Here is a 27,524-nt window from a genome sequence, read left to right on the forward strand (position 1 = left end):
GAGTGCTCCCGCCCAGCCCTAATACACATCTGCCTCTCTGGGGAGGTGGTTGTGAGAAGTTGGCCTGATATATGATGTCACTAGTTCTAGTGCACACCTTGTATCAGTCCAAACAACCCTTATGGTGATTGGTTGTAAAGTCAACCTTATAGACCAGCTATCCTAGTGGTAGCATGGACAAGAGCAGTCTTAGGCTAAACTCTGTATGGCATGTGAAGCCAGCTGTTATACCATTATAATCCCTAGAATACCAAATGAAAGGACACCACACCAAGTATATATAAAGTTAGAATGTATTTATTCTAGCATATACCCTCAGCACTCTTTATGAGGTCAGAGGTCTAAGTACAAACAATTTCTTAAGTAGCATACGTTAAGTTACACAGGAAAATACAGTTAGGCCCAGGGGCCACGCAAACCATATATTAAGAAAGTGGTATAAGTACCACGTCACGAACAGGGAGTAGGCCTAGGGCCTAGGGAATCACTGGGGCTACACTACCCTACCAATAGTTAGGAAGTGGGAGGCCCACGGGAAGCGTGTGCAGTGTGGAAACACACACGCGGATTACATTAAAGGCAATGGGAATGTAACAGTTAGAAATAGGAGGAATAAGGACACTTCCGAAGGAGCTAGGAGGAAGCAACTAAAGACTTAGACACTTGGATAGTCAATATCCACTGGAGTACTCGCGTTACCTCACCCACAGGAGACGGGTGCATAGGTGTGAAGATGTGCCGGGTGTTGTCGCTGGATCCTATGGATGCCTGAAGATCAGATGCTGGCAGGCGGCCAGGAGGAAGATGTCCGGTGGATCCAAGGGTGGATCTTGAAGGAGGAACACCTGCAAGCAGAGGGGACAAAGTCTGGGTCACTGGCCAGTGACAGTGTGGAACCAGGAAGGAACCAGGTGATGTTGTGCAGAACACAGGTGATGTCGTGAAGCTTGTCTCTGCAGCTGCGTTGACCAGGAGGCATCGAGGATGACCAGAACCAGGGTACGAGCTGTCCCACGAAGGATCTTGCTGATGGCGGAGTCGACGTCCCGATTGGAGTCAACAAGCCTTGGCAAAGGCAATCCACGCGGAAAGGGAAATTCGCTTCAGGTGCAGACCAGGAAGGTCTGGGGTGCTTCTCTTTCACAGGAAAGCAAGGGACAGTCTGGAGGAGCCAAACCAGCGGTGGAAAGTTAAGGGTTCGTCGTCACTGAGGCTACTAGCCAGCGGGCCAGCAACCGGACAGACGCGTCGAGCAGGAAAATGCAGAAGGGCCCCACGCAGAACTTGTGGAGTGTGGAGGGCTGATCTTCGGTGCAGATGGTGCTCGGGGTTGGGGCTTCTCAATCCCCAGAGTACAACTTCGAGGATGCCTCAGAAGCTGCGCTGGAAGCTGCTCGCCAATTTTCCCAGGTAGCCGGTCCCACGTCTCTCGTCGCCTCCACGGATCACAGCTCGGCTGTGGATCAGGGTCGGAGAAGTCTGGAAGTCAAGGCGCTGGTCGGGCTCTGCAGTCGGTTCCTCGTAGAACTTGGGCAAAGCAAACGGCAGGTTGCTTGTTGGTGCCTGTTTGCACAGGGTGGCCACTCCTTGGCCACAAGGGAGATTCTTCAGTCTTCTTGTCGTCGAATGTCGAAGGTCCAGAGTTTCGTGTCTAGTTTCAGTTCAGGATAATCCAAAGTCCTAGGGACTCAGCTCCCACTCTTATACTAATCTGGGGGGCTGGGTTACCTGCTAGGTCCCTCCTATGGGTGGGACCAGGGAGGGGGGTGGTTACACCCCCTTCCCTTTGTCCAGTTTAGCGCCAGGGCTGGGGCTGGAGTGCCCCAGCACCGGTTTGAACCGGGCTATGCATGGGACACCTTGTGTGCCCCAGGCAGTCTCTCGTTTCTTTCATCCCTCCCTGCCCCAATACACTAAGTCCTGTCTGGGGTGGTGCTAGCACCTCCCAAGGCAGGAAACCTATTGTCCAAGCCTCCTTCGCTGGAAGGACTCCCAGCAGCAGGAGGTCAGACTTGTGTCCGTGGCAGCAGCATCCATTTTGTGATGCTGGGGCTCTGGTTAACTTTAACCGGGTAAGTAGGATTTCAACATGTCTTCTCCCTCTAGAAGGGGGGAATACTATCCTCATCGCCAGAAATGGTGTGGGGGTAGTATTCCAAAGTGTTAGACACCTTACACGACATGTTTTGATAAAGCCAAACCATAGTTACAATAACCGCGAGGATTATAAGGCACTCTAAGAGTATATGGTAGGCGATATCATAGAACAGCTATAAGGACATGGTTCCGAAAGCTGCAGACAGGCTCAGCTCATGCTAGAGCACCATCTCACATGTTACCAAGCACTCTGCCTCCAGGATTGTTAAGGCCTGCCATAGGAGTGGCTGACCGGTTACCCATGTGTCTATATATGAAGTAGGTATAGGGATACTACACCTAAGCAAGGGGTGATTACACGACCTTGCCCCAGATGAGTGACCAGCCAGTTGTGTCATGATGGGAGGCCAGCCAGGGGTGGCATAATGCATGCTGCAGCCCCTGGTAGGCCTAGGGTACACCTATGCCCTGGGTACCTAAGGTACACTGTACAGGGCCCCATAAGGTGATCCTTACCAATTGGGTTATGTACCTAAAGTACATAGTATGAATTTAGAGAGAGAACAGCTGGGCTGTGGGTCTGATTAGCAGGCCCACAGCCACATATAAGTCGAAAACCAGTAAAGCAAAAGCAAAAAGCGGGGGTGACCATAGGAAGCAGACCCTACTCTCCTACAGTGGTTACACCTCCCTTCGACAGGAAACCTATTGTCCAGGCCTCCCCTGCCGGAGTTTCGGTCAGTAGCAGGAGGCCAGACCCGTGTCTGTGGCAGAGGCATCCATTTTGTGATGTCAGGGCTCAGGAAAGTCCTACCGGGTTTGACCAGTGTGAACATGTCTCTCCCTCTGGAAAGGTGGAATGCTACCCCCGCCGCCAGAACTGTCAGGGGGGGAGAGGGGTAGTATTCCAAAGCGTTTGACACCAAACACGACACGTTTTGATGCAGCCATTCCAAAGTTAGCATTTACCGCGAGGTTATAATGCACTTACGAGTATATGGTATGGCTGTATCACAGAACAGCCATAAGGAAGGATTTCCGAAAGCTGCAGAGGGGCTCAGCTCATGCTTGGGCACCCTCTCACACAAAACCAAGCACTCTGCCTTCAGGATTGTCAAGGCCTGCCATAGGAGTGACTTATAGGTTTATATGTGTTTGTATATATGTGGATATAGATAGCCTATACCACGATAAGGGGTGCAAGCACACCCTTACCCAGGCTGCAGTAGCAGTCCTGGGGTGCCATTTTGGAGTGCTTCCCAGGCCCTGGTAGGCCTCTGAGATACCTATGCCCTAGGTACAAAGCATACCATATACTAGGGGCTTACAAGGCACTCCAGTATCCAATTAGATATGTATCTAATGTACATGCAAACCATTTTAGAGACGAAGCAGCTACGCTGTGGTCCTGATTATCAGGGCCACAGCCAGAATAAGGTCGAAAAACAGTGAAACACCAGCAAAAAGTGGGGGTACCAATGTGAAGCAGGTCCTACTCACCTACAGCATCAGCATAGCCAGTAATAATGTTGATAGTGGCACCGTTAACTGTCTACTGGCAAAAATCTCAGTGCCGGTGGTGTTCCATGGGGAACAGTCGGGAAGCATGGAGCCAAGGGAGGAAACGCCAGCAGGATTCCCAGTGAGCCATGAAAGGCCCCATGGGGCCAGAGGTGAACCAGAGGGGGCCGATGCATGCTGGAATATTTCAACCACTGCGTAAAGTAAAGGGGATGGCTCAGACCCTAGCACCAGAAACTCCAAATAAGCTGGAGTCAGTACCATGAACAGCATCAGTACTGGAGAAATTCAGTAATTACCTTCGGTGACTCCTTATCGGGTGGAGACTTTATCTAACCGCAGATTCCTTAACTTAGAATTATCCCCAGGCGTCAAACGGGATCTGGAACTTTTTCATGAGCAGTACCCCTGTACGGAAGTAGGTGGCATCGTTTGGGTCCGCATAGCGATGTCCAAGAGGAAAGGGACGTGCAATGTGCCTATATCGGCGCCACCCCAGCACGCTGATATTTTCTCTTTGTAAGTTTTCACGCCATAAGTGCTGAGCCGTGAAAAACTAGGGGCATCAACAAGCTAATAGTTCTGTGCCTAAGACTGCATTTGAAGAGCGTGGAGGATGGGTGCGTCGGTAAGGAATCTGCAGATAGACAGTTTCTTTACCAGATAGGAAGGTAAGTAACTTGCTCATCTGATAAGAGATTTCTAGTCGCAGATACATTACCTTAGAATAGCTGCCCAAGCAATACCTTCCCGGAGGTGGGTACGCGAAAACGGCTTAAACCATAAAGTCCTGCAGGACCAAACAAGCAAAGTGCTTATCCTAACAGACCTGATTTTCAGGGCTTAAAGAACAAGTTACTTACCTTTGGTAACGATATATCTGTAAGAAACATTAGTTAGTTATAGATTCCTTACCTTAGAATTACCCCCAGGTATCAGAATGGAATCGGAAAGTTTTCTCGTCAGCAGTACCTCTGCGCGTCGGAAGGTGGCATCGGTCGGCTCCGCATCCGTCGTCGTGGTCGCCAGGATGACGTTGCGGCACCTACTTAGACGGCGCCCTAGCTCGCTGACGTCAGTTCTGTACATGACTTTCCGCGCCAGAAACGCAGAGCCATGCAAGACACTGACCACTGGTGCACAAAACTAGGGCCCTGAAAGGATGTCCTTAACCCTAGAAATCAGTTTGCAGAACGGGGAGGATGGGAGGGGTGTTAAGGAATCTATAACTAACTAATGTTTCCTACAGATATATCGTTACCGAAGGTAAGTAACTTGTGCATCTGAAAGAAACACGTTAGTTATAGATTCCTTACCTTAGAATAGATACCCCAGCAAAACCAACACTGGTGGTGGGTCTGCAAACTAAGATCACACCAGAAAGTTCTGGGGAACAGAAGGGCCAAAGAAGCCGTCTCTCCTGACTTGGCTGTCCAGACAGAAGTGTTTGGTGAACGTGTGCAGCGATGCCCACGTGGCTGCCTGACTGATGTCATTCTGAGGCACTTCTCTTCCCAAGGCAGAAGTGGCTGTCGTCGCCCTGGTGGAGTGAGGGCATAGCCTGACTGGAGGCTCCTTTTTAACCAGAGAATAACAAGCCTTAATACACAGCACGACCCATCGAGAAATGGTGTGTTTGTCTAACCCAACCCTTCTTTGCACCTACGTAGCCAACAAAAAGTTGATCATCCACCCGGAACTCTTTTGTGCGATCCAGATAGAAGGAGAGCGCACGATTTGGGTCCAGACGGTGGAGCCTCTCTTCTTTTATTTATTTTATTTTATTCTTAGAGTTTTCTATAGCGTGAACCATACCCAAGGTAGGGTAACAGAGCGCTTTACATAGTGAGCCGGTATGAGTAGCACATTTAGTAAAACATAGCATACAAGAACAAGCATACAAGAACAACGCATATAAAGTAATAACATAGCATAACAGAGCTTGGGGTATAAAGTAAAGTAGAGAAATCTTCTTCCTCTGAAGGATGCGGAAAGAAGGTGGGCAAAGTAATGGTCTGCCCGATGTGGAAGGCAGTGACCACCTTAGGAAGAAAGGATGGACGGGTCCTGAGAACCACCTTGTCCGGATGAACCGACAGGAAAGGAAGTTTTGAAGAAAGAGCCTGGAGTTCACTCACTCTTCTAGCAGAAGTGATGGCTATCCAGGAAAGCAGTTCTAAGGGTAAGAAGGCGTAAAGGACAGTTATGCAGTGGCTCAAAGGGAGCACACATGAGATAGGTTAGCACACAGTTCAAGTCCCACTGAGGCATAACCAAGTGGATTGGAGGAAAAAGATGCGTTAAGCCTTTTAGGAAACGGTAAACTACCGGGGACTTGAAAAGAGAAGGCTGATCAGGCAACCGAAGGTAAGCAGAGATGGCTGAAAGATAGCCCTTGATAGTGCCCAGAGCAGAGCCCTGCTGGGCTAAAGAGAGAAGAAACAAGAGAACTTCAGAAAGAGGGGCAGAAAGGGGATCCACAGCATTTGCTGTGCACCATGCCACAAATTTGTTTCACCTACAGGCATATACCGTCTTAGTGGAGGGACGCCTGGCTGCCAAGATTACGTCACAGACTTCAGGAGGCAGGTCAAAAGACGTCAACTACTGCCGCTCAATCTCCACGCAAGGAGGGGGAGACTGGACAGGTTCTGGTGGAGGACCGTCCCCTGCTGCTGCGACAGAAGATCCTCACGCAGTGGCAGTCTGATCGGAGGATCGATGGCCATGTTGAGCAGCTCGGGATAACAGACTCTTCGTGCCCAATCCGGAGCCACAAGAATGACTTAGGCCCGGTCGCGCCTGATCTATTTCAGCACTCTGGGCAGAAGTGGTATAGGCGGAAAGGCGTACAACAGACCACAACTCCACTTGCCACGAAAAGCGTTGCCGAGCGAGTGCCATCTTGAAATTCCAACGCGCAGAATTGCTGACATTGCACGTTCTCTTCAGTGGCGAATAGATCGAACTAAGGCTCTACCCACTGTTGAAATAGACCTTGCTCCACCTCCGAGTGAAGACGTCATTCGTGATCCATCATGCACCTGCGGTTGAGTTTGTCCGCCCTGGCGTTCAAAGACCCGGCCAGGTGTTGAACCACCAAGGAAATGCCCTGATGTTCAAGCCATGTCCAGAGGCGAAGGGCCTCCTGACATAGGATCCATGACCCCATCCCGCCCTGTTTGTTGCAATACCACCTGGCGGTGGTGTTGTCCGTGAACACCTGCACTACACTTCCCCGGACAGAGGGAAGGAATGCCTTCAGTGCAAGACGAATCGCCTGGAGCTCCAGAAGGTTGATGTGAAGCCCGGACTCCGCCGGAGACCAGAGTCCTCTGATCTCAGCCTCTCTCATGTGGCCGCCCCATCCCAGAAGGGATGCGTCCGTCACCACAGTGTGGTCTGGTTGGGGAAAGGAGAGGGAGCTGCCATTGACCCAATCCTGGTTCGTGAGCCACCACTGCAGTTGTTGAGCAGTGCCCTCCGAGATCTGGACGCAATCGGACAGATTCCCCTGATGCTGCGCCCAGTGGAACTTCAGGTCCTACAGCAGAGCCCGCATATGCCACCTGGCATGATCGACCAGCAGGATGCAGGTGGCCATGAGGCCCAGCAGTCTCAGGGTCATTCTGACCGAAACCCGGGATAGAGGCTGAAAGTTCAGAATCATAGCCTGAATATCCCGGACTCGCTGTTCGGGAGGATAGACCTGAAACCGCGTCGTGTCCAAAACTGCTCCGATAAAGAGAAGCTTCTGAAATGGAATCAGGTGCGACTTTGGCACATTGATGGAGAACCTCAGCAAATGCAGGAGGTCGGCCGCTGTCTGGCGGTGGGAGACGACTGCCGGGTGCGAGCCCGCCTTCAACAGCCAGTCTTCGAGATAGGGGAAGACTGAAACCCTTGATCTGCGCAGATGAGCTGCGACCACTGCCATCACTTTCGTGAACACCCGAGGGGTGCTGGTAAGGCCAAAGGGGAGCACGGTAAACTGAAAGTGCTTGTGGCCCACCGTGAACCGAGGGTAACGCCAGTGGGCCGGCAGGACAGGGATGGGAAAATAAGCGTCCTGCAAGTCCAACGCTACCATTCAGTCTTGCGGGTCGAGGGCAGACAAGACCTGAGCAAGCGTCAACATCTTGAACTTCTCCTTTCGCAGGAAGCGATTGATGTCCCTGAGATCCAAGATTGGACGCAGGCCCTTGTCCTTCTTGGGAACCAGACAGTAGTGGGAATAACCACCACAACCTAATTCTGGTACAGGAATGAGCTCGATGGCTCTCTTGGCCAAGAGAGCCATAACTTTCTGCTGGAGAAGGGCCAGATGATCCTCCGACATGTGGTGGCATGGCTGGAGGGTAGTCTCGAAGTGGAGGGAGTAGCCCCTTCGGGCTATATGCAAAACCCACCTGTCCAAAGTGATGGTGCGCCAGTGTGGGAGGTAATGGAGAATCCTGCCGCTCACTGGCATTTGATGGGCCTGAAAGGTCGGACTAGAAGCGTTTGGAGGCTGCTGCAGAAGGGGGTTGGTGGACTGGCCCGCCCGCTGGCCCCCGGAACCACAAAGGTTGTTTCCACGTCCCCGGCCGCGTGAAGGTTGGGTAACTTGCTGCGGCCTGCGGCCCTGGGTGGGACGTAGCGGGGCACCCCTTCCGTAGCCATGAAAGGGTCAAAAAGCAGATTGCGCCAAACGGGAGGAGAGGACCAAGGACTTGGCCATAGCCATGAAGCGCTCTAGGGCGTTGTCTGCTTTGTTGCCAAAAAGGTAATGGCCATCAAAGTGCATGTCCATCAAAGTGTTCTGGACATCCCCATAAAAGCCAGTGGACCTCATCCAGGCGTAGCGCCGAAGCTACAGACGTTGAAATGGTCCTGCCCAGAGAGTCGGCGGTGCCCAGCCCACAACGGATCATAAACTTTGCTGCATCTCTCCCAGTGGCAAAAGCCTGAGAGAGCACTGCCTCGGCCTCCTCCGGACACTAAGGCAGCACTTGCGCGACCGTATCCCACACTGAGTGCGAATAACGGCCCAAGAGACGTGGTGTTTACAGACCGCAGTCCTAAGCTGGCGGAAGAGAACATTTTCTTGCCAAGGTGGTCCAGCTTCTTGGATTCCCTTTCCAGTGGAGCGGTAGGGAAGGCGCTTTTGGAGGTGGAGGCTTGGACCACCAAGCTCTCCGGGGTGGGGTGTTGGGAGAGGAAAGTGGGGTCGCCCAGAGCCGGGCAGTGGCGTCTGGCGACCATGTGCCCAAAAGGATGTCGATGAGGGCCTCATTAAATGGCAGCAGGGGCTCCGAAGAGCTTGCTTCCAGATGAAGCACCTCAGTCAAGAGGTTAGTCCTGACAGCCACCGTAGGAAGCTCTAGGTTGAGAGCCTCGGCCACCCTACGCAACCCCACTGCGTATGACGCTCCCTTCTCCGTAGCCACGGTAGGAGGAGACAACATGCCAAGGTCGGGAGAAGTGTCAAGACCACTGGCATCCTCCAGTTCAGCATCGAAATGGTCATTTAAAGGGTCACCTGACCCTTCCCAGTCCTCCTCCCCCTCCTATGGCTTCCAATCTGGCTGAAACTGGCCAGGGTGGAACACAGGGACAAAAGTACCCATCGGCGCCGGATCTGGCATCAGCCAACGTCGGTCCGGCTCCGTGTCCACGTCGGGTTGGAGGCCGGGGTCGATGCCGACCAGGGAGCCAACCAGCGCCGAACGCGGTAGTGGTGCCATAGGGAGCGGCGCCGGTGGAGGTGTAACGAGGTTAACTTGTGCCGATCCAGGCCTGGATCCAAGGGGGGCCTGCGGTGCCGGGGCCAGAGCAACCAGCAGGAAAGACCTAGGCCCCCCACCTGAGTCTGCGGGGCCCGGAGGCGCGCCGGCGGGGTTGGTCCGCCCAAAGATGGCATGCATCGCCTCGTAGAATGTACGAAGCTGGGCGGGGGTCGCTTCGGGTCCTGGAAAGGGAGGGAAGCCTGGAGTCGTCCCTTCGGGCTCCGCTTGCGGAGCCGCAGGAGTGGCACCACCCGTGTGCCTCGTCGGGTCGGCCGACCTACGAGAAGTCGAAGAGCGACGATGCTTCTTCGACTTCTTCTTATGCTTCGACTTACCCGAGTGCGAAGAATTCAATGATTTGGAACCGGAATGGTAGTGGCTTCGCGACCAGTCCTTCGACCTCCCTCTCGACCGGGACCTCGCACGGCACGGAGCTGACTGTTGACGTTCAGGCAGCTTTCAGGACCGCTCCCGCAAAGCCTTTGGCGCGATCGACCGACAGTCGGAGCACGACTTGGGGTCGTGGTCGCGCTCCAGGCAAAAGAGGCACACGCGGTGCGGATCCGTTACCGACATCAGTCAGTTACAGGAACCGCGGGCCTTGAAACCGGGCATTCCTCGTGCACCTGTTTGGAGTTGAAGACTCGAAACAAGAAGTCGACAAAAGTCGAGAAATACCTAGTCAAAAAATGACTAAGGTACTGCGCTGGCTGGCGCGAAAAAAAAAAGAACTGACGTCAGCGCGCAAGGGTGGCGTCTAAGTAGCAGCCGCGATGTCATCCCGGCGACCACGACGCCGACGACGGACGCGGAGCCGACCGACGCCACCTTCCGACGCGCAAAGGGACTGCTGAGGAAAAAACTTTCCGGATCCAGTCTTACGCCTGGGGGTAATTCTAAGGTAAGGAATCTATAACTAACGTGTTTCTTTCAGATACCAGACTTCCTTGTGGATATCCCTGCTACGCCAGAGGACAAAGTCTCAATAAAGCCTTTGACAAAAGTTCAAAAAAGATATGTCAAAAAGTGACTGGGGGTTGCTCTTCTCCAGATCTGCTCTGACTGTCGCGGAAAGAAATGAACAGATCTCAGCGCACTGGGGTGGCGCCTATATAGGCACTGCGCACGTCACTTCCGGCATGAATGATGCCAAAGACACCACATGGAGTTAAACTACGCCACCTACCAGCCAGCAGAGGTACTGCTCATTAAACATTTCTGGTTACAGTCTGACGCCTGGGGAGAATTTTAAGGTAAGGAATCTGCAGCTAAAACTCTTTATCAGATGGGGTCTGGCGAGAGTCCTGGAACTGGTGCCGGCCACATAACTGGAGTCGAGCATTGTCAACCAGCGCCAGCTCTGAGAATGACTTCACAGGAAGCATTGCGGGTAGAGAAGATTTGCCATTAGGCCTCAGATGGTGTTGAGGCAAATTCCTTCCATGTTTACTCTTTTTACGATTCATGTGTTGTTCCCTGGAGGTCTTCCAAGAAGGTGATGAAATAGATAAGTAAGGAGACCTTGATCTGAAAGTTTTAGCTTCATAGGCATTTATGGCCTTGGGTTGCATAAGGCATAACTTCAAGTTGTGCCTTGACCCCAAGCACTATAGGCAGACCATACTGGGGTCTGAGATGGACATTTCCATTTTAAACTCACAACAGGGCTTAAACCATGACGTCTTGGGAAGTGAAATTCCCCGAGTGCTGCATTGGGGGAAATTCTTCTGACGAAAATGTCAGTGGAAAATCATTACCAGTAACAGAAACAACGAGGAGAGTATCTCTGTATCCACACTGAAGGGTACTGAAAACAAGGAATTTACATCAGAGCTTCGGATGGGTGCTTTATTGTTCCAATAGTGTCACTGCGGCTTAGCTTTCAGGATCGAGATGGGAGTCATCGCCCCTATCGGCACAGGGTAGCTATGGAAAAGTTTCCAAATCCAGGCTGGCACCTGGAGATATTCAATAAATGAGGAATCCTCCGGCGAAAATATAAATCTGAAAAATCTTTTTGTTTATCCTGCCCATTCCAAGTTTGAATCATAAGATATAACTAAGAATCTACAATTGAGGTATACATTGGAAAAAATGATACGAATAAAGACGCAAAAATGATTTTGAACATTTGATCCTGCATAGCCAGATTTGATTACCTGCCTGTAATACAAATAAGCCCTTTCACTTAAAAGTCCTTACAAGACACTGTTGAAAGATTCAATTTTGCCACTTATATTTCAAGTCTTTCTTGGTGTTGGTGAGCCGTGATACTCTTGGTAATAGTCATGCCTCCTGAATCTTTGGATTTTTAGCCAATTTATATGAAAATGTCTATGCAAGGTACTATTTAACCATGACTTTATTAAAATTTTTCCCAGAGGTGACTCCTCCTTTTCATAATCTCTTAAGGATGTTGGGCTTAGTTAAACTGGAACACCATACTTATACCCCACCACTTTCAAAGTTCAATGGAGGTCACTGATCCTCTATGAGTCACATATACCCCCAGGAGGCAGCGTTATCCACATCCAACAATAAATACCCTACCCGCACCCTGACCGAGCAACACAATTCTCTACAAAGATATTAGGCTCTCCCTGAAATTCAGGTTCTTCGTTATAACTGCAATAATACATCTTATGGAGGAGGAGATTCAGTAGACAAAATATGCACAACACCCCATTCTCCCCCACTATTGACTGCTTGAAGAAAACAAAAAGATAAAAATAGGCTGAGACCACCACTTGTAAACAAAAAGACTTCTTTGCAAAACACTTTAATAGGCCTTGAAGAGGAAAGGACTAAGGGAGCTTAATGTGTTGAGAATACAAACATCCTAAGCTCTATATTAAAGAAACTTGAAAGCTAAAAAGCAGTATTTACTTCATAACAACTGTAAGGCTACTGCCAGCGAATAACTGCACTATCATGCAACGCTAAGGAACATCCCATTATAGTGAAAGTCATTTCATTTATCGTACTTTGCACTGGGTTACAGTCACTGAAATAAGAAGTGTATTTGGAGATTCCTTGTGTTATTGTCTCTCCTTTCAGGGCATGCTAGAAAAAGAATTGAATGTGTCAAAACTGTGGCAACGACATTAGAGATCACAAGGGTACATACTGCTGCACGCGAGTATGAAAGAAGGTTTGCAGAGTTTAGGCAGGGTGCATCGGCAGTGACACTGCAAGTAGAAACCAGGATCAAAACATTAAACAACATTAGGAGGTCGGATAATTTAAGAGTGCTGGGATTACCCCACAGGTCAGCTAAAATCTTGTAGCAGTGGGCTGAGCTTTTGTCTACACAGTCTAACCTTGATGGCTCTCTCTATAGTAGTGCTAGGGGATTGTGAATGGTGTAAAAATGTGTTAAAGAAAGTAGCCATCCTGAAGCACGGCTCCCACATTTGAGAACAATGCATTCCACTTTTGGCAGACTTTAGCATGGAGACACAATAAGAAATAGGCAGGTAAGTCATGTACGTAAAGATTTACTAAACTAAGGAGTGAAGTCTTCTCTTTAGAGTCCAACTAGTCCAATGGTGTTACAATTGGGGAAGATAAATGGGGGTCATCACCCCCACGGAGTATGTCCATTCTTTCTTGGGGAACGTAAAAATCCTCCTGATATACTTTGGTAACTAGTCAAATAAATACCAGGGAAGTAGGACTAAATTCCCATAATGGTTAGTGATTTTTCTTTAGAATGCTGTGTAACAAGGTCTTCTCCAATTTTCTTTTCTTGACAAACATATTTCTATAAAAAACATAAAACACATGTACTCACTGGATCTGTCTGATACTCGCGACTATAAAGCTCATAGCAGTTGTTGAAAATGTATTCATAGGTAGAGTTAAGGCACGCTTTCACACAGTCCCGTACTACTTGACTGGCGCGGGGAGGACTCTGAAGTTCTTGGACCTTTTGGGAGGAACAAAGAGTTAAAAAAACATCACAAATGGAATACTAATATCAAAAGTGTGACGTACTGCAAAAATATCAAAGGACTCATAAGTACAACCTTCTAAAAACAACAATGAGCGTGATGCCTTGTCTGGTTGGACGTAGCTTGTCCACTTTAACCGGGACTGCGATTGGACCTTCTCTCACTCTGTGCACTGTGATCCTGGAGTCACAGCAGGCAGGAACGTGATGGATTCAACACTTCTGGGATATACAGTAGAAAGGAGCCAGGTTAAGCAACTAGCAAAGCTTTGGAGTAAGGCGGCGTCCTGCACTTTGAATCCTTCAACAACCATTGTTATTCAGTAGTTGTGGGAATATTCACTTTACTCCCAGGTACTGCACAGACATAAATGGTGGATTAGGACTGCCTCACTCAACTGTTTTAATCAAGGAAACCGTTTTTGATTGTGTTTTTTCTTCACCTCATCAATTCCACCGTCTGGACTCACATTCCTTGATTTTTAAGACTTTTCAGAGAGAACTTCTCAGAGTAGATCTATTGGACTTTTGCATATTGTGAAGCTGCAGTCGAGGCTTTTGTTATCAATACGAAGATACAGACATCTAGAGGACATTTAGCATCACCTGTGCAAGCATTTGTTGGGATAACAGAGGGCTAGCATCTCTGATTGTGGCTGGTATCCCTCACTAAAAACCAACTATTATCACTTTTCTGTGTGATTTTCCTCACATTCTAGAGAGAAATTAGCTGGCATTTTCCACCTGCTAAGAGAAAGCATAAGTAGCGGAGACGTTGAAGAGGCATTACACAGGATCTGGTTCTTTTGGTTCAGAATAATCAGGTCTAGTTTTCAGACCCGACAACTCTGAGCCAGGAAACACTCAACACAATTTTTCAGGTGGTGGAATATCACCCCAAGTTATAACTCCAAGTGAAACTACGCAACGCGTCATTAGAGTTGTGCGCTTTTTTGCGAAGAGGATTCAATAGGATTGGTGTCAGGCGAGAAGGACGTCAAAAAGCTGTTAAAATAAGACTGACTAGACAGGTAGCAGCTGTGGGGAAACCTACATAGGATGTGTCTGGCTGTGGAAATATAATGGGCATGGGGCTTCTCTGTAATGGCAGCCAACGTTTCTGTGGAGGTAGCCTGTGCAGTAGTATGACTAGTAAAGAACATTGGGGGACTTTTCTGAAAGAACTTCAACTTTGAGGGTGGCTGAATGTGTCACTTCGGACATAGGATGATCTAATTGCCTACATGGGTATGTTATGACACAGGCGCGCAATGCCCAGAGGACTAAAAGGGCTTCAGATCCCCCCAACCTCCTCCTCCCGGCCCCACACATCATTTGTCTCAGCCCGGACGGCTGCAGCAGTGGGGCTCGAGTCTTTCTGGAGTCTGATCTCCGGCACGCCAGAGTTTTTCACAGGTCTTTAAAGACCATTTGCATATTTACATACCTTTGTAAACTGGTTACAGGGGCTTAGTTTTTTATCTAGTTCCAGTAACCCCTGCCCCCCCCCCCACCTATTCTCTACATTTGTATTTTACATTTACTGCCATAGAGTGAGAATACATTTCATGAAAAGGAATATAAAGTAGGGTTGCCAAAAGAAAAATGGCAACCATGTGTCGTTTAAAGAGCCTGCAAAGACCTCGGTCTTGACATTAAATAGGGTTATAAATAAAAAATGATGTATTCATTTGTAATGTGACTTTTCTTTGTTCCCTTTAATTATCAGACATGGATAGCCCTACAACACAATTAAAAGTGCTTTCTATATATATTTGTTGTTCGAAGTATGCACAGGTAAGTGCTGAAAATATGGCTTTGGGTGACTGCTTATTTTTGTACAGTCTGGCAACCCTAATCATAAGACTGGAAGTTTGTTGCAGGATCAGCACATTATTTATTTCCTTCACCCTCGATCCCTGATTAATGCCATAATACCAATAGTTTCACTTGTATCTGAAACCGCCATCAATAACAAGCTGAGTGTCTGGGAGTGCACGTTGCATTCAGACAACTCACTCCTCATTCTCGCCCTTCACTTTCACGCTCACCCTGCACTCACAGCAATCACAATGCACTCACAGCAATCACCCTGCACTCACACCATTCACCCGCTCACCCTGCACTCACAGTGATCACTCTGCACTCACAGTGCACTCGCGCTGTTCCCCCTGTACCTTATCCTGCAGTCACACGAGCACACTACTCATCTTGCACTCATGTTACACTTCACTCACCTGTCTCCCTCACTGCTCAATCGGCAATCTTACTCAAACATGCCCATCACTAATCATGCATTAATTCGTCCCACTCTGCACTTACATCCGCACCCAAATTCATTTGGTCACCTCACTCACCCTGCATTCACTCCTCTTACCCTACTCTCACACTGTCGCATCGCTCAACGTGCACTCACATGGGCACTCCTGCCACCCACACAGTGCAGAGGATTAATGTGCCTGCCACAAAGAACGTGGACCATGCAGATCACAGAACTGAGAGAGTAAACTCTGAGTAGCGATATTAAAAAAATGAAATGATTGTCAGAAAGGTGCTATAGAGAGATGAGGTGCATTGTTGGTGAGTGGTAGTGAGGGAATTCACGGAGAAATGGGGATGGGTGCCAAAAAAGACTGTTGCACCAAGGGCGACCAATGCTTGGGCCAGCCCTGGAAGGGAGTGTTTGGGTCTAGTTGCGCCCCTGGTATGGCACTAGTTTGCATCAGTCTGTGTTGATCAAGCATGGAGGGTTCAATGAAGGATGCAGAAATGGGCAACTCCAGACCATCTACCAGTTAACGGTCTGGCCTGGAAGAAGTCGTGGTGCAATGGACAGAGTGAGGGGGTCTTTTTGGAGCGCATTTGAAAGCCGCAGGTTGCGAGATGAGCAACTAGAGATTATGTCGCTGCTTTAGGGCTATCATTTTCAGGTATCTCCCAGAGTCTGATTGGGTGGCTGGGGGTGAATGCAGTGTAATTTATAGTGCTCTGGGAACATTGGAAACACATTTTCATAGAATATGATACACGTTTTCCTCATCACCTAGCAGTGGATAAATGTGCTGCTCGGTAAAATTGCTTTAAAGCAGATGATGCTACGTGTAGGTTGACTGTAGTGGAAAGCTATGATTTCAGGGATCACATTCTTAATTTGTAAACAAAAAAAGAGCAGGGGCCCAAGGTTTTTCTTATGAGCCCACAACCAGAACAACCGAATGCAGGGGTTTATAGATGTAGAGGTAACCTAATTTTGGCTACACTTCTTTCTTCCACCACACTACACTTCCTGTCACTTAATCTATCTTTCAGATTTTCCGTTTTTTTATCCTCTCTAGTTTCTCCATTTGTCCACGTTTTACTATTCTGCACTTTTCTCGTTTTTTTACTTTCTCTCACTTGCTTTGGATCAAAATCTGATGAAAGGTAAGAGCTGGTTCCCACAACCTGAACAAATGAAGCACTGGAGAGGTCAGATGGCATTGCAGACATGTAATTGTGAGAATCAGTAGACAAAGGTGGCTGAATACCCAATAGCTATCACGATTGTCCAAAGTGTGGTTATGTGTACCCACTGTGGTAAGAAGACTGGTGCTGCACTTTGTGCTACTGAAGATGACGCTAGAGGGGAAAAAATATACCCAAAGCTAATGTTCTCACAGATGGAAGTCTGCTCAGGTGAGAGACGGTGGACTTGGTCAAGGTGCGTGACAACAGTGTGGGTTCACTGGCCACATTGCACATACAATAGTGTGTGTTGCAGCTTAGAGTGCAAGAAATTCCGTAAACCTCCGAGAGGCGTTGAGTGTCATCAAGAGGAGCAGAGTGTCAGAGTGAAGCAGTGCCACAGAATGGAGTAGAATGTTGTGGAGTGGCGTAGAATGGAGTAAATTGGTGTGGAGTGGTGTAGAGTGGAGTGAAGTAGGGTAAAGTGGCATGAAATGGCATGTAGTGTGTTGTGGAATAGAGTTCAGCGTTGTGGAGTCTCATGGTGTGCAGTGTGGTGGAGTGGTGTGTGGTAGAGCAGAGTGGACTGGCGTAGAGTGGCATACAGTGGCGAGTCAGAGTGAAGTGTCAGAGTAGAGTGGATTGCAGTGAAATGGAGAAGAGTGAACTGGAGAAGAGTGTTGTGGAGAACAGTGTTGTGGGGTAGAGTGACATGGAGCGGAATGGTGCAGAGTGGAGTGTTGTGGAGTAGAATGTCAAAGAGTGAAGTGTCAGAGTTGAGTAAACATGGTGTGGTAGCGCACTGCCATTACAGTTAACACATTTTCAATTGAAATTATCATTACATTTGCACAGGCATACAGTTTTACTGATAAAATTATACATCATGCAAAGTGTCAAAATCAACGTCATCTCGTGTATTGATTTGTTTTGATAGTTTTAAAATATTTGTTGCCACCACAGTTCGGAATTACAAAAAATGTGCTTCATTTGTGCTTTCCTAATTCTGATATATTTGTACAGTCCATTTACTGGCATTTAAAAATTGTTGTGTGCTGGAAAAAACATACCATCCTACAGCCTTCCCCACCCCCAGTATGATTGTCAAATTAATTTCATTTCTCTGACTGCAAAGTTAGAGAATTTAACACCAACCTTACTTAGAAGACAGAGCCCAAAACAAAATGTGAAGGCCTGTTTACTGTTCATTGAATTCTGAACTCCAGCCTGGTTATTTGGGGGGCGATTCAGCAGCACTCCTCTCCCCCTTACTCCCCTACATCCAGCACCTATGGCATGGATGTGAAATTGAGGAAGAGGATTGTTTAAATTATGCTGTTATTAAAGAACACTGGCCAAAATAAACAACCTCGTACAGATCAAAGTAGCAGAGATATGTAATCAGTCAAGCAGAAAGAAAGGAGGCAGAAAACCTCTTCCAAGAAATACAGTGTGTTTACTGCTTCCTGAACTAGCTTTCAGGTCAAACAACTGAACACCCATGCCCTGGAGGGTCTAAAAAAAAACAAAAGAAGCAAATTCCAGAAAGCAAGCACTTGTGGAGGAATGGAAGTAGCCAATCAAAGAGGTGGTAAACAGGCAATACTCCAAGGGAGGGACAAAGACATTCTAGACCGTCTCAAATAAATAATGCCAACAAATAGAATGCAGGTAAATGTGAGTTACAAAACACAAAGTCAATGGTAAGCAAAGGGCAGAATGCATTCCTAGGGAACCTTTCAGCATGTCCCTAATATGCCTTTCACAATCATACAGCTATACTGTCTGGTAGGATTTGACCTAATAATCCAACAAAACCATCAAAGAGCATGTATTCTGTGGCTAATCACATCACAGCATCTTGGTAAGGTAAATAAAATGCAAACCTACATATCAAAAGATGCCTAGAATATGTCACTTGTAATAAAACATATTGTGAATATACCAATTTTCAAGAAAACCTATATCAGGTTTCAAGGTGTGCTGACTGGCTAAACTGTAAAGAGAGAGGTTCCTAATTACCTCACATTCTGTCTCCTCTCTCTGCCATACTCTGCTTCCCTGGCTTCTCACCCTTCCTATTACTCCACTCTTTCAAGCTACCTTTACGTGTCACAGTCTGCACAGCTCTCTTTGACAAGGTAATTTTCATTCCTATTTCCTCCATATAAGTGACATGATTGTAGTATTCCCTTCCTAACCTACAAAATCAATAAAAAATGGATTTATCTCCAAGACATTTTTCTCACTTACAATCCTGGTTTGTTCATGAGAAATGTCTTTAGTGAATTCATAAACATACAATATGTATGCATACAAGATTAATTTAAGAAGCCCTTTTTCAAAGCTAAATGAGGTTCTTATTATTATTATTATTATTATAAGACAGTTAGACAAAAGCACTTTGTATTTGGAAAACATAGGCCAAACTAAAGCAACAGTTTACACTTAGGAAGGGATGAAAACTCACCTCTTTAAAGAACACTACATTCTAATGCGTTACCCGTCCATCTACCTCTCCTATCACTCGTTGACTGTAACTTTGCTTTTGACCCTGCAACGCTCTTGTTGGACTTGGCCCTTGTTAGCTAAATGTTTCTTAAACTTTTTGCTTTCCCACTAGACCTTTTTTCTGGCATGGTGTTGCCAATATAGATGCTTTGGGCACTCTGCCACTGCTGATCAGTGTCAAAGTGCAAGTGCTCCCTATGTAAAGTGTAATGGTAATTGGTTGTCCATAATTGGTATGTTACCATTACTAGTAAAGTCCCTAGTAAAGTGCACTATGTGTGCCAGGGCTGGTAATGCAAATGCTACTAGTGGGCCTGCAGCACTAATTGTGCCACCCACACAAGTAGCCTTAAAGAGAGAACTCAGGCCTGCCACTGCAGTGCCTGCGCGCAGTTTGTTAAACTGCCATTTTGTCCTGACAAGTGCACCCACTTACCAGGCTTTACCCTTCCCTTTCTATGCACATCAGACACCCCTATGGTAGGTCCAAGGTACCCCCTGGGCATGGCGCAGTGTATGTGAAAAGTAGGACATGTAGTAAGGTGTGTACCATGTCCTGACAGTGAAATACTCTCCATTTCGTTTTTCACTGTTGAAAGGCAATCTTGCCCATAGTTCAGAATGGGGAGGCTGTGTAATATGTTTCCAGCCTATCTTCCGAAAGGATTAAGATGGAGAGGTGAAGTTTAGTTTGTCTGAACTCACAATTCAATAACACATCTTTTTCTGAAGGTGTGTTTAGAAACCACTCTTTTAAAAGAGGCTGGGCTTTTGTGCTCTAACATTTGTGTGTGTCTCTGTCTGGTTGTGGATTCACTGTCTGGATCTGAAAGTGAAAGGATTTGGGGGAATGTCTTGCCCCAGGGGCGGAGGTGAGACAGCAACAGGCTGACCTGCATCTGGAGTGTAGGGGGGAGGAGTAGCCCCTGGAGGTGAAAAGGCCTGGGCTGCCGCCAGGGAGACACCCAGAACTGGTTTAGACAGGGGTCAGAGCGTCCCCCTGAACACAAAGACTTCAAAGACATTTAGGGGTATAACTATGACAGCTGCAACCCCTGGACTTTGGAATGGAAGTGAGCAAGACTGAACAGGAATGGAACTGTTCAAGACTGTAAAGGATTGAAACTACTTTGTGGTCAAGAGGAACCTCTGCCAAGGAAGAAACAGCTGAATAGACTGAAGGAAAGGACTGACCCTTGCTGTGTGTTCTGGGGCTGGCCTGCAGTTTGCTGCTTTAACCAAGGAGAGGCTAAAGGGACTTTGCTGTGTCAGTGGCGTAACAAAACATGAGGGGGCCCCCCTGCAAAGTGCACACAGGGGGCCTCCAAGCTCATGACCCAGTCTGGAGCTCTCAGCTCAGGGATCTGCCAGTGCCAGAGGCTGCCTCCGGAGCTCATGCCACCCCACCCCCACCGCGGAGGGTTTTATTATGCCACTGTCAACCAGCCGCATGAGGCTGGACTCGTTATGTCGTACGCCGTGATAGTTCATGTTAGACCTGGCACCTTGGCCTCCCTTCCACTTTTTGTTGCTGTGCCTCATGTGTTTTGCTGGTGTTGGCTGCTCAGAGCACTGTGCCACTGCCAACCAGTGCCACAGTGCAAGTGCTCCCTATATAAAATGTATATGTTGGTTGGATTCCATGATTGGCTTTTTTGGTTTACTGTCAGACCCCAGTTAAGTGCACCAGGAGTGCCCAGGGCTTGTAAATACAAATGCTGCTGTAGGGCTTGCAGCACTGGTTGTGCCACCCACAGAAGCGGCCTGGTAAAATGTGTCTAGGTCTGCCATTGCAGAACCTGCGTGCAGTCTGGTACTGTCATGCTGACTGGGCAAGTGCACCCACTTGCCAGTCCCTAAACCTTCCCTTAACTTCATATTAGTCCCCCCCTATAGTAGACCCAAGGGCAGGGTGCATTGTAAGCATAAGGTAGGACAAGCCCTGATGTGTGTGGCATGTCCTAATAGTGAATTACTGCCAATTTCGTTTTTCACTATTGTAAGGCTACCTGTTCTCCATAGTCCAGAATGGGCTGTTAGAATTGTTACATTCTATGATCCTAACAGACCCAGGGAACATGGTAGAAAATCGAGTTTAGTATGCCTGAACTCAGAATAATAAAATACATCTTTTAGCCAAGTTTATTTTAATGTTCTGTGTTTGCAAATGCCACTTTTAGAAAGTTGGCATTTGCTTGCCTAACCATTTCAGCCGGCCTCTGCGCTGATGTGTATCTGCTGTCTGGTTTGTGTGAGTGGCATGGCTGGGGTATTCCAAGAGACAGTCTGGGCAGCCAGGTGGTGAATAGGAAGATTACACCAGGATGGGTGGGAGGAGTACACCTGGACTCTGAATAGGGCTGTGCTCTGCCACCACAATGCTGGCTCCACCTCCTGTGAAGCGTCTGATGTCTCTGCCCTGCACACTGAAAGCAGAAGCCTGCATCATGTCAACAAAGTGCTCAGAAACCGGACCGAACTAGGCAAGGGCCCCACTGGCCTGCAAGAACAAAAGAATCGCACTATAAGTATTGGGACCCTGCTCCCAAGAAACTAGATCCTGCTGACAAGACGAACCTCTGCCTGAGAAGGAACCGGGAAAGCTGTAGGAGGAGTACTGTCCTTTACCTGGGGGATTGGCCTGCAGTGGTTTCCTTGCTGCTGAAGGAGAGGAGAAAGATTGCTAAGAAACTTTATTTCAACTTGTGCTTTTAAGATCTCCAAGGGCTTGTGACTGAGCTTGCCCCCTGAACGAAGTCCCAGGACCAGTGGACTTCACCGCCGCTGAGAACCGCCGTTCTCCCCGTAGCGCCGAAGCCAAGAGAAGTGTGCGTCCCGTAGATTGGCGCATACACTAGAAAGCCTGTGCCAAGCTGTCCAGCCCAAACAATGCGACTAAGGCCCCCCTACGAGCCGTAGCTCGCACCGTGAAGGAAGGACTTCGTGCCGCACTTTGATTTCCCCTCTTCGCATTGTACTGCTCAAGCGTGCCCCCTACCCCTGTTGTGGGCAGGCTGCGGCGCGTAGAGTGGTTGGGTACGTCGCTCACAATCGGAGCGTACTGCCTGCTTCAAACCGCACTCACGGAGAAGACGCCGCTCTCAAGGTACGGCTCGTACGCCGCAACGAACATCAAGAGCACCGTACCTACGCACCGTCCCCTCGAACAACGCGACTGAGGCCCCCAACGAGCCGTAGCTCGCTCCGTAACAGGAGGACATCACACCGTACAACGCGCTTGTTGTCACCGCATCGTCCGTGACGAACTCCCCAAGATAAGGTACTATGTAGTTTCGCACCGCAGGGTGTACGCTTCGCACCGGAGCGTCTGCAGCGTGGTGAGACCCGTTCTTAAGCACCGCAGGGTGTACGCTTCGCACCTGAGCGTCTGCAGCGTTTAAGACCCGTTCGTAAACATCTATCATCCCTGTACGAACCGTACGAAGAGGAACGAACCGCACAGAACTGTAAAATTACGATTGAATCAAGAACTGCTTATTGTTAATGGTACTGTGGGCCTTTCTTTATCGTTATTGGTCTTGTGCTAAGCCGGATATATATGGTGGGTCGCCTGAGTTACTGTATGTGGTCACAAGTGCTTAACCTGTACGCTCTGAGATAGGCCTTGTCTGCTCGCGCCAAGCTACCTAGAGGGTGAGTGGGGGTTATTGTTAGAGTGTAACCCCTTGCCCTGACTGGAAGAGAGGGTCCCTGCTTGCCACAAGTACCTACTTGTGCCAACCAGAGATCCCCAATTCTAACGGTCCAGTGATGGAGTTTGCCCACAACCTCTTATGCATAGTGCTTAATTTGTACCGGGCTTGCTGGTGATCAGCACCAGAACTAATTTTTGAGGTCTGGAACTAATTTATCATCACCAGGTTGATCTAGAGAAAGGCAGAAAACGGTGAAAGAAGGAGGAAGGGATAAATAGAGAACAAGAGCGAGGTGAAAAGACAGGAAGTGTAAGAAAGAGGCATGTGGTGGAATCAGTAGTAGACTGTATTGATATTCGGCAACACCGCCATTCAGGAGCAGTCTCCTAAGAAAAACAACCTGGGGAGCATTCGTGGTTGACTAATTAAGCGCAACTCGTGTCTAATTCCACTCACAAACTTCATGGTGTGTCTCTGAGGTTCGCAACAGCATGGAAGATGTTTACACCACATCTATGTAAACACAAATTTCCAGCATGTAGAGTAGGGGGAATACAGGACAGTTCATGATCAAAAGGCTGCAAGTGGAATAATACTTTATTTCAGAAATCAGGTTGTCAAGCTAAGAAACACGTAGTGGCACATTATGTTATATAGATTGACAGGACTAACAAACTCAAGGCACCGTCACACTACAGTGCCAGTTTCAATTTATTGCCACTGTACAACGAAATTGGCAGGATTATTTGTAGGAACTTTACAGAGTCTTACAGTGACTGCAATAAAACCTACTTTTCGTCTCTGTGGCGTTCATTACGAATGCCCAGATGCAATGATTTTGGGATACACTGGAGTTCACAATTTAACAGATGTGATCATTATTGCCTTTTCTGAATACAGCCTTTCAAAATGCGGAATAGCAAGTCTTTTGTGCTTTCTGCATCAAAAGCTGAGTGTCCTGGTATTTCCTTGCCATTTTCCTGCCTTTTTCATGAGGTGAGTATTGAAGGTTTCACCAGGAGGAAACTGAGTGCCGCAGACTTTATAGGTGTAGTAAACTCTGCACATCTTTTGATTGCTACAGCTGAACATGCAGGTCTTTGCGCAGGAGTCACAAAATGATGTGACATTCTCAATAGATCCAGCCAATGCGGGAATTGCATCTTTGGGTCGAGGACTTAGATGCCCCCACGAGTTTGCACAGAGATTAAGGTGATACTGATTACATGCCATTGCGTGTAATACATCTACCAGTGGATCCGTAGCCGAGTGGCAGTCCATTCCAACCACTGGTTTTGTATACTACCACATTTTTATGGTTTATTGTTTTCAATATGAGCCATACTACATATCTCTCACTTTGGTCCTGTAGAAAGCTGCCACACCCCCATGAAGGGTATAAGGCTGAAACATGTCAACCTTCACTGTTTTATGGCAGGCTGAATACCCTCCTGTCGTAATATATTGGTGTACCTTGGAGTTAATTTTATCTCACGCACACCTTCCTTACTACTCACTCCTCACCACACCCTGCTCATCTACAGGTTTTAGGATACCTCTTTTGAAACACTGAAAACATTCTTGAGCGCCTCCCTCTCAGAGAGGGGGTTATAGCCCGCATTGTGACTAAGTTCACAGTGCGAGGAGGTTACCCTATGATGAAGCATACCACCAGCGGGTGGGTGAGGGAAACCATCCTATGAAAGGGACACACCAGCACTCCTCCATATCACTTAGACCCAGTGGCCTTATTTGTGGTTGTAGACTGCCAATAGAGGCCCATATATTTAAGACAAACATATTTCCAACTCATATGGAAGCCAAAAAATTAAATCAGGACCAAGACGGGAGACAATTAGCACTTCAGAATTACTCAAATTCTTCTGAGCAGTCTTTTGTTCATGACAAAGGTTATTCATCTTTCTTTAAAACAATCCTTTATTTCGATAGAAGTTATATGATAGAAACCTTACATTGTAAAAATATCTTTACAGTGATTTTAGATACCTACTTTAATTACAATATTTATTTAAATTACTTCTCACTGGATCACATATATGATTTGTACTCTGTAAATTTCTCAATTTGAATGAAAGTTCCTTAGATTGTATATGACATTTCATTAGTTTACGTTTAAAACTGATAGACTCTAAAAGAAGAAATCTGCACACCATGTCAAGGTTCAAGATACATTTATCTTTCAGCCTGGCTATTCAAAACAGGCGATATGACCTCAAAGAGTTAGAGAGCCAGAGGGATCCAGACGATGGGGAAAGGTGAGGGAACAGGTGGGGAGAAAGAACCCAAGGGTGAAGTGTTAGTGCTCTCAGGGGCAATGTAAGCGATGCAGGTTGGACTGGGAAGGCTGCACTTTGCAGTGGGTTTGCTGTGGAGGGTAAGGTCTGTCGGGGCAAAAATAGTGCTGTGGGGTGCAGTGCAGATGGTGTGGGGTGTGATGTCGGATGCAATACGAGTGGAGGTTTTGTCTTCCCTGCTCCGTTCTCATCCTGCATGTGCCCTGTTGCAGCCTAAGATCTTCGTCATCGGAATCAACCAAGTTGCATAGGAGGCCCAAGTCGCGAGAGGCGGAGAGGAGAGCAACGTCGCACCCCCCAGGTAACGTGTGTCGGCGCCTGGGGCGGGGTGCGGGCTCAGAGAGAGACACTCTCGGCCTCCCCCCTTCTTGCAGTGCGAACCTCTGTTCCAGCTCATATCGCGGCCCGTACGTGCCAAGGAGTGGCAGTACTGGGGCGGGAGCGTGGAGCTGCATTGTGGTTTACACCAGACCCGTGTTGGGGGCATATGTTGAAGGAAACTGACTGTGAGTCTACGAGGAGCCTGTATGGAGCTAAATCGAAGGAATTATATCAGCAGGGTTTTCAGATGAAATTGGGGTCTTTGCAGGGTGTTAAGCTGAGCGCAGTACTCTGGCAGGAAGGGTAAGGGTGTGGTGATCAGGGAGAAATAGATGAGTGAGGAATCAGCCCTCCCCATCCCCCAAGGTTTATCATGATCTGGAGAAAGTGATTACCGAAACGGAAGCTGTATGATCCGGGGTGTTCAAAACTAGTGATTAATCGAGGGATATACACTACTCGGTTGTTTTTTTTATTCATTTGACTGACCATGGAATAAACAATTGGATTCATCAACATATATTAGCCTTGAGAAAGTCCGTTTGGACGAAACACGTGTCGGCTGTTTGTACATATACTTTGTTACAAAAAGAAAAAATAAAGAATCATAGAAAGAAAATCTTGAAGCAACTTGTGGACTTCAATTGATGTACGCAAACAAACGGTGGAAGCCAGCTTCACTGATTTAGAAATAATTAAGTGTGCCTCGGCAAGTGCGGTGCTGGAAAGTATTACACATTCAATTAATTCTACATTACGAGCTACCTGATTATTGCATTACGCATTGCATTAGTTTGCAGAACGATCTACCTGATTTTTGCATTACACATTACATGATTTCTGCATAATGAACTGCCTGATGGTTGTATTACGCATTGCATTCGTTTGCATAACGAACTGCATTGTTTTTACATTGCAAAGTGCCTAATTCTTGCATTACGAACTGCGTAGCATTGCATTAGGACTGCAGAGGATCACCTAGAATTGGTCATTAATACCGTCAGAACTTACAAGAGCTGGCTGGCCTAATAACCGGCCAGGAGGTATATCACAAATTCGCATATGTTGTATTTCCATTGTGTCGTCTCATCGTATACCTTTTTATATAAACGTATACTTGTTTTTATATGAAACTCGTGTGGAGTCCTTTTGTGGGGTCACCATTGGGTCACTGGGAGCTGGTTGCAAAAACTTCACACATTTGCCTTGAAGATAAGCCTGGCTGCTCCTGCCAAGCTACAAAGGGGGTGAGCAGGGGTTATCTGAGAAGGTGTCCTTCCTTTCCCTGACGTACAAGAGAGGGTCCCTACTTGGCCTAAAGTACCTACCTCAGCCAACTAGGGATCCCGGTTCTAACAACACTCTGCTGCCTTTGGCTAGTTTTCAACTACAGAAATACCATATGCATAAATACAATTAGAATTTAAAAACTGACAGTTAAAAACTAGGCTGAAACACACTTAATTATCCTTGAAAAAAGAATGATCCAGACAGAAAAGCATCCCCCTCGTTAGAGAATACTTTTGACTCTTACCTTAAGGCACCCAACTGGCCTAGAATCTCAGGCCTCCACACACAGTCAGTTAGGACAAATTCTTCCCATCGGCTGGGAAAAGAACCCTTCTTAATCTCTAATCACCAGGCCTGGGCGTAGTTCACGGAATTTAGCTACGCGGAACTCCGCAAAATTACAAAAAAAGGACTGCGCCAAGTTTCGCGAGTGGCCGAGTGCAGTGCGAACTGCAGTTTGTGCTGGTATTCCTGCCGCTCGGGTTAAAATACTGCCCGAGCAGCAGCTCGCGCCCGCGAACTTACCGCTCGCGCCCGCGAACTTACCATTCGCGATCACGAGTAGGGAAAAAACTCCGCTGCACATCGCAAAGCAGAGTTTTCTGAACTATGCGAGCTGTGCGGAGTACAGAAAACTCCGCAAACTGAT

General features: G+C 47.7%; 1 protein-coding gene across 5 annotated transcripts in view; it reads right to left on the bottom strand.

The window, feature by feature from the left end:
- Positions 1-27,524, bottom strand: part of UNC13B (unc-13 homolog B) — a 2,660,654-nt gene that overhangs the window by 608,344 nt on the left and 2,024,786 nt on the right. For all 5 annotated transcript variants that reach the window (XM_085628130.1, XM_085628129.1, XM_085628128.1 and 2 more), the window contains one exon: positions 13,180-13,314. In XM_085628130.1, the coding sequence (XP_085484256.1) occupies positions 13,180-13,314 (135 nt within the window). The remainder of the gene's footprint in view (positions 1-13,179; positions 13,315-27,524) is intronic.

Source organism: Triturus cristatus, chromosome 2_1 (assembly GCF_964204655.1).
Source record: "Triturus cristatus chromosome 2_1, aTriCri1.1, whole genome shotgun sequence".
In the NCBI taxonomy this organism is placed as follows: Eukaryota; Metazoa; Chordata; class Amphibia; order Caudata; family Salamandridae; genus Triturus; species Triturus cristatus.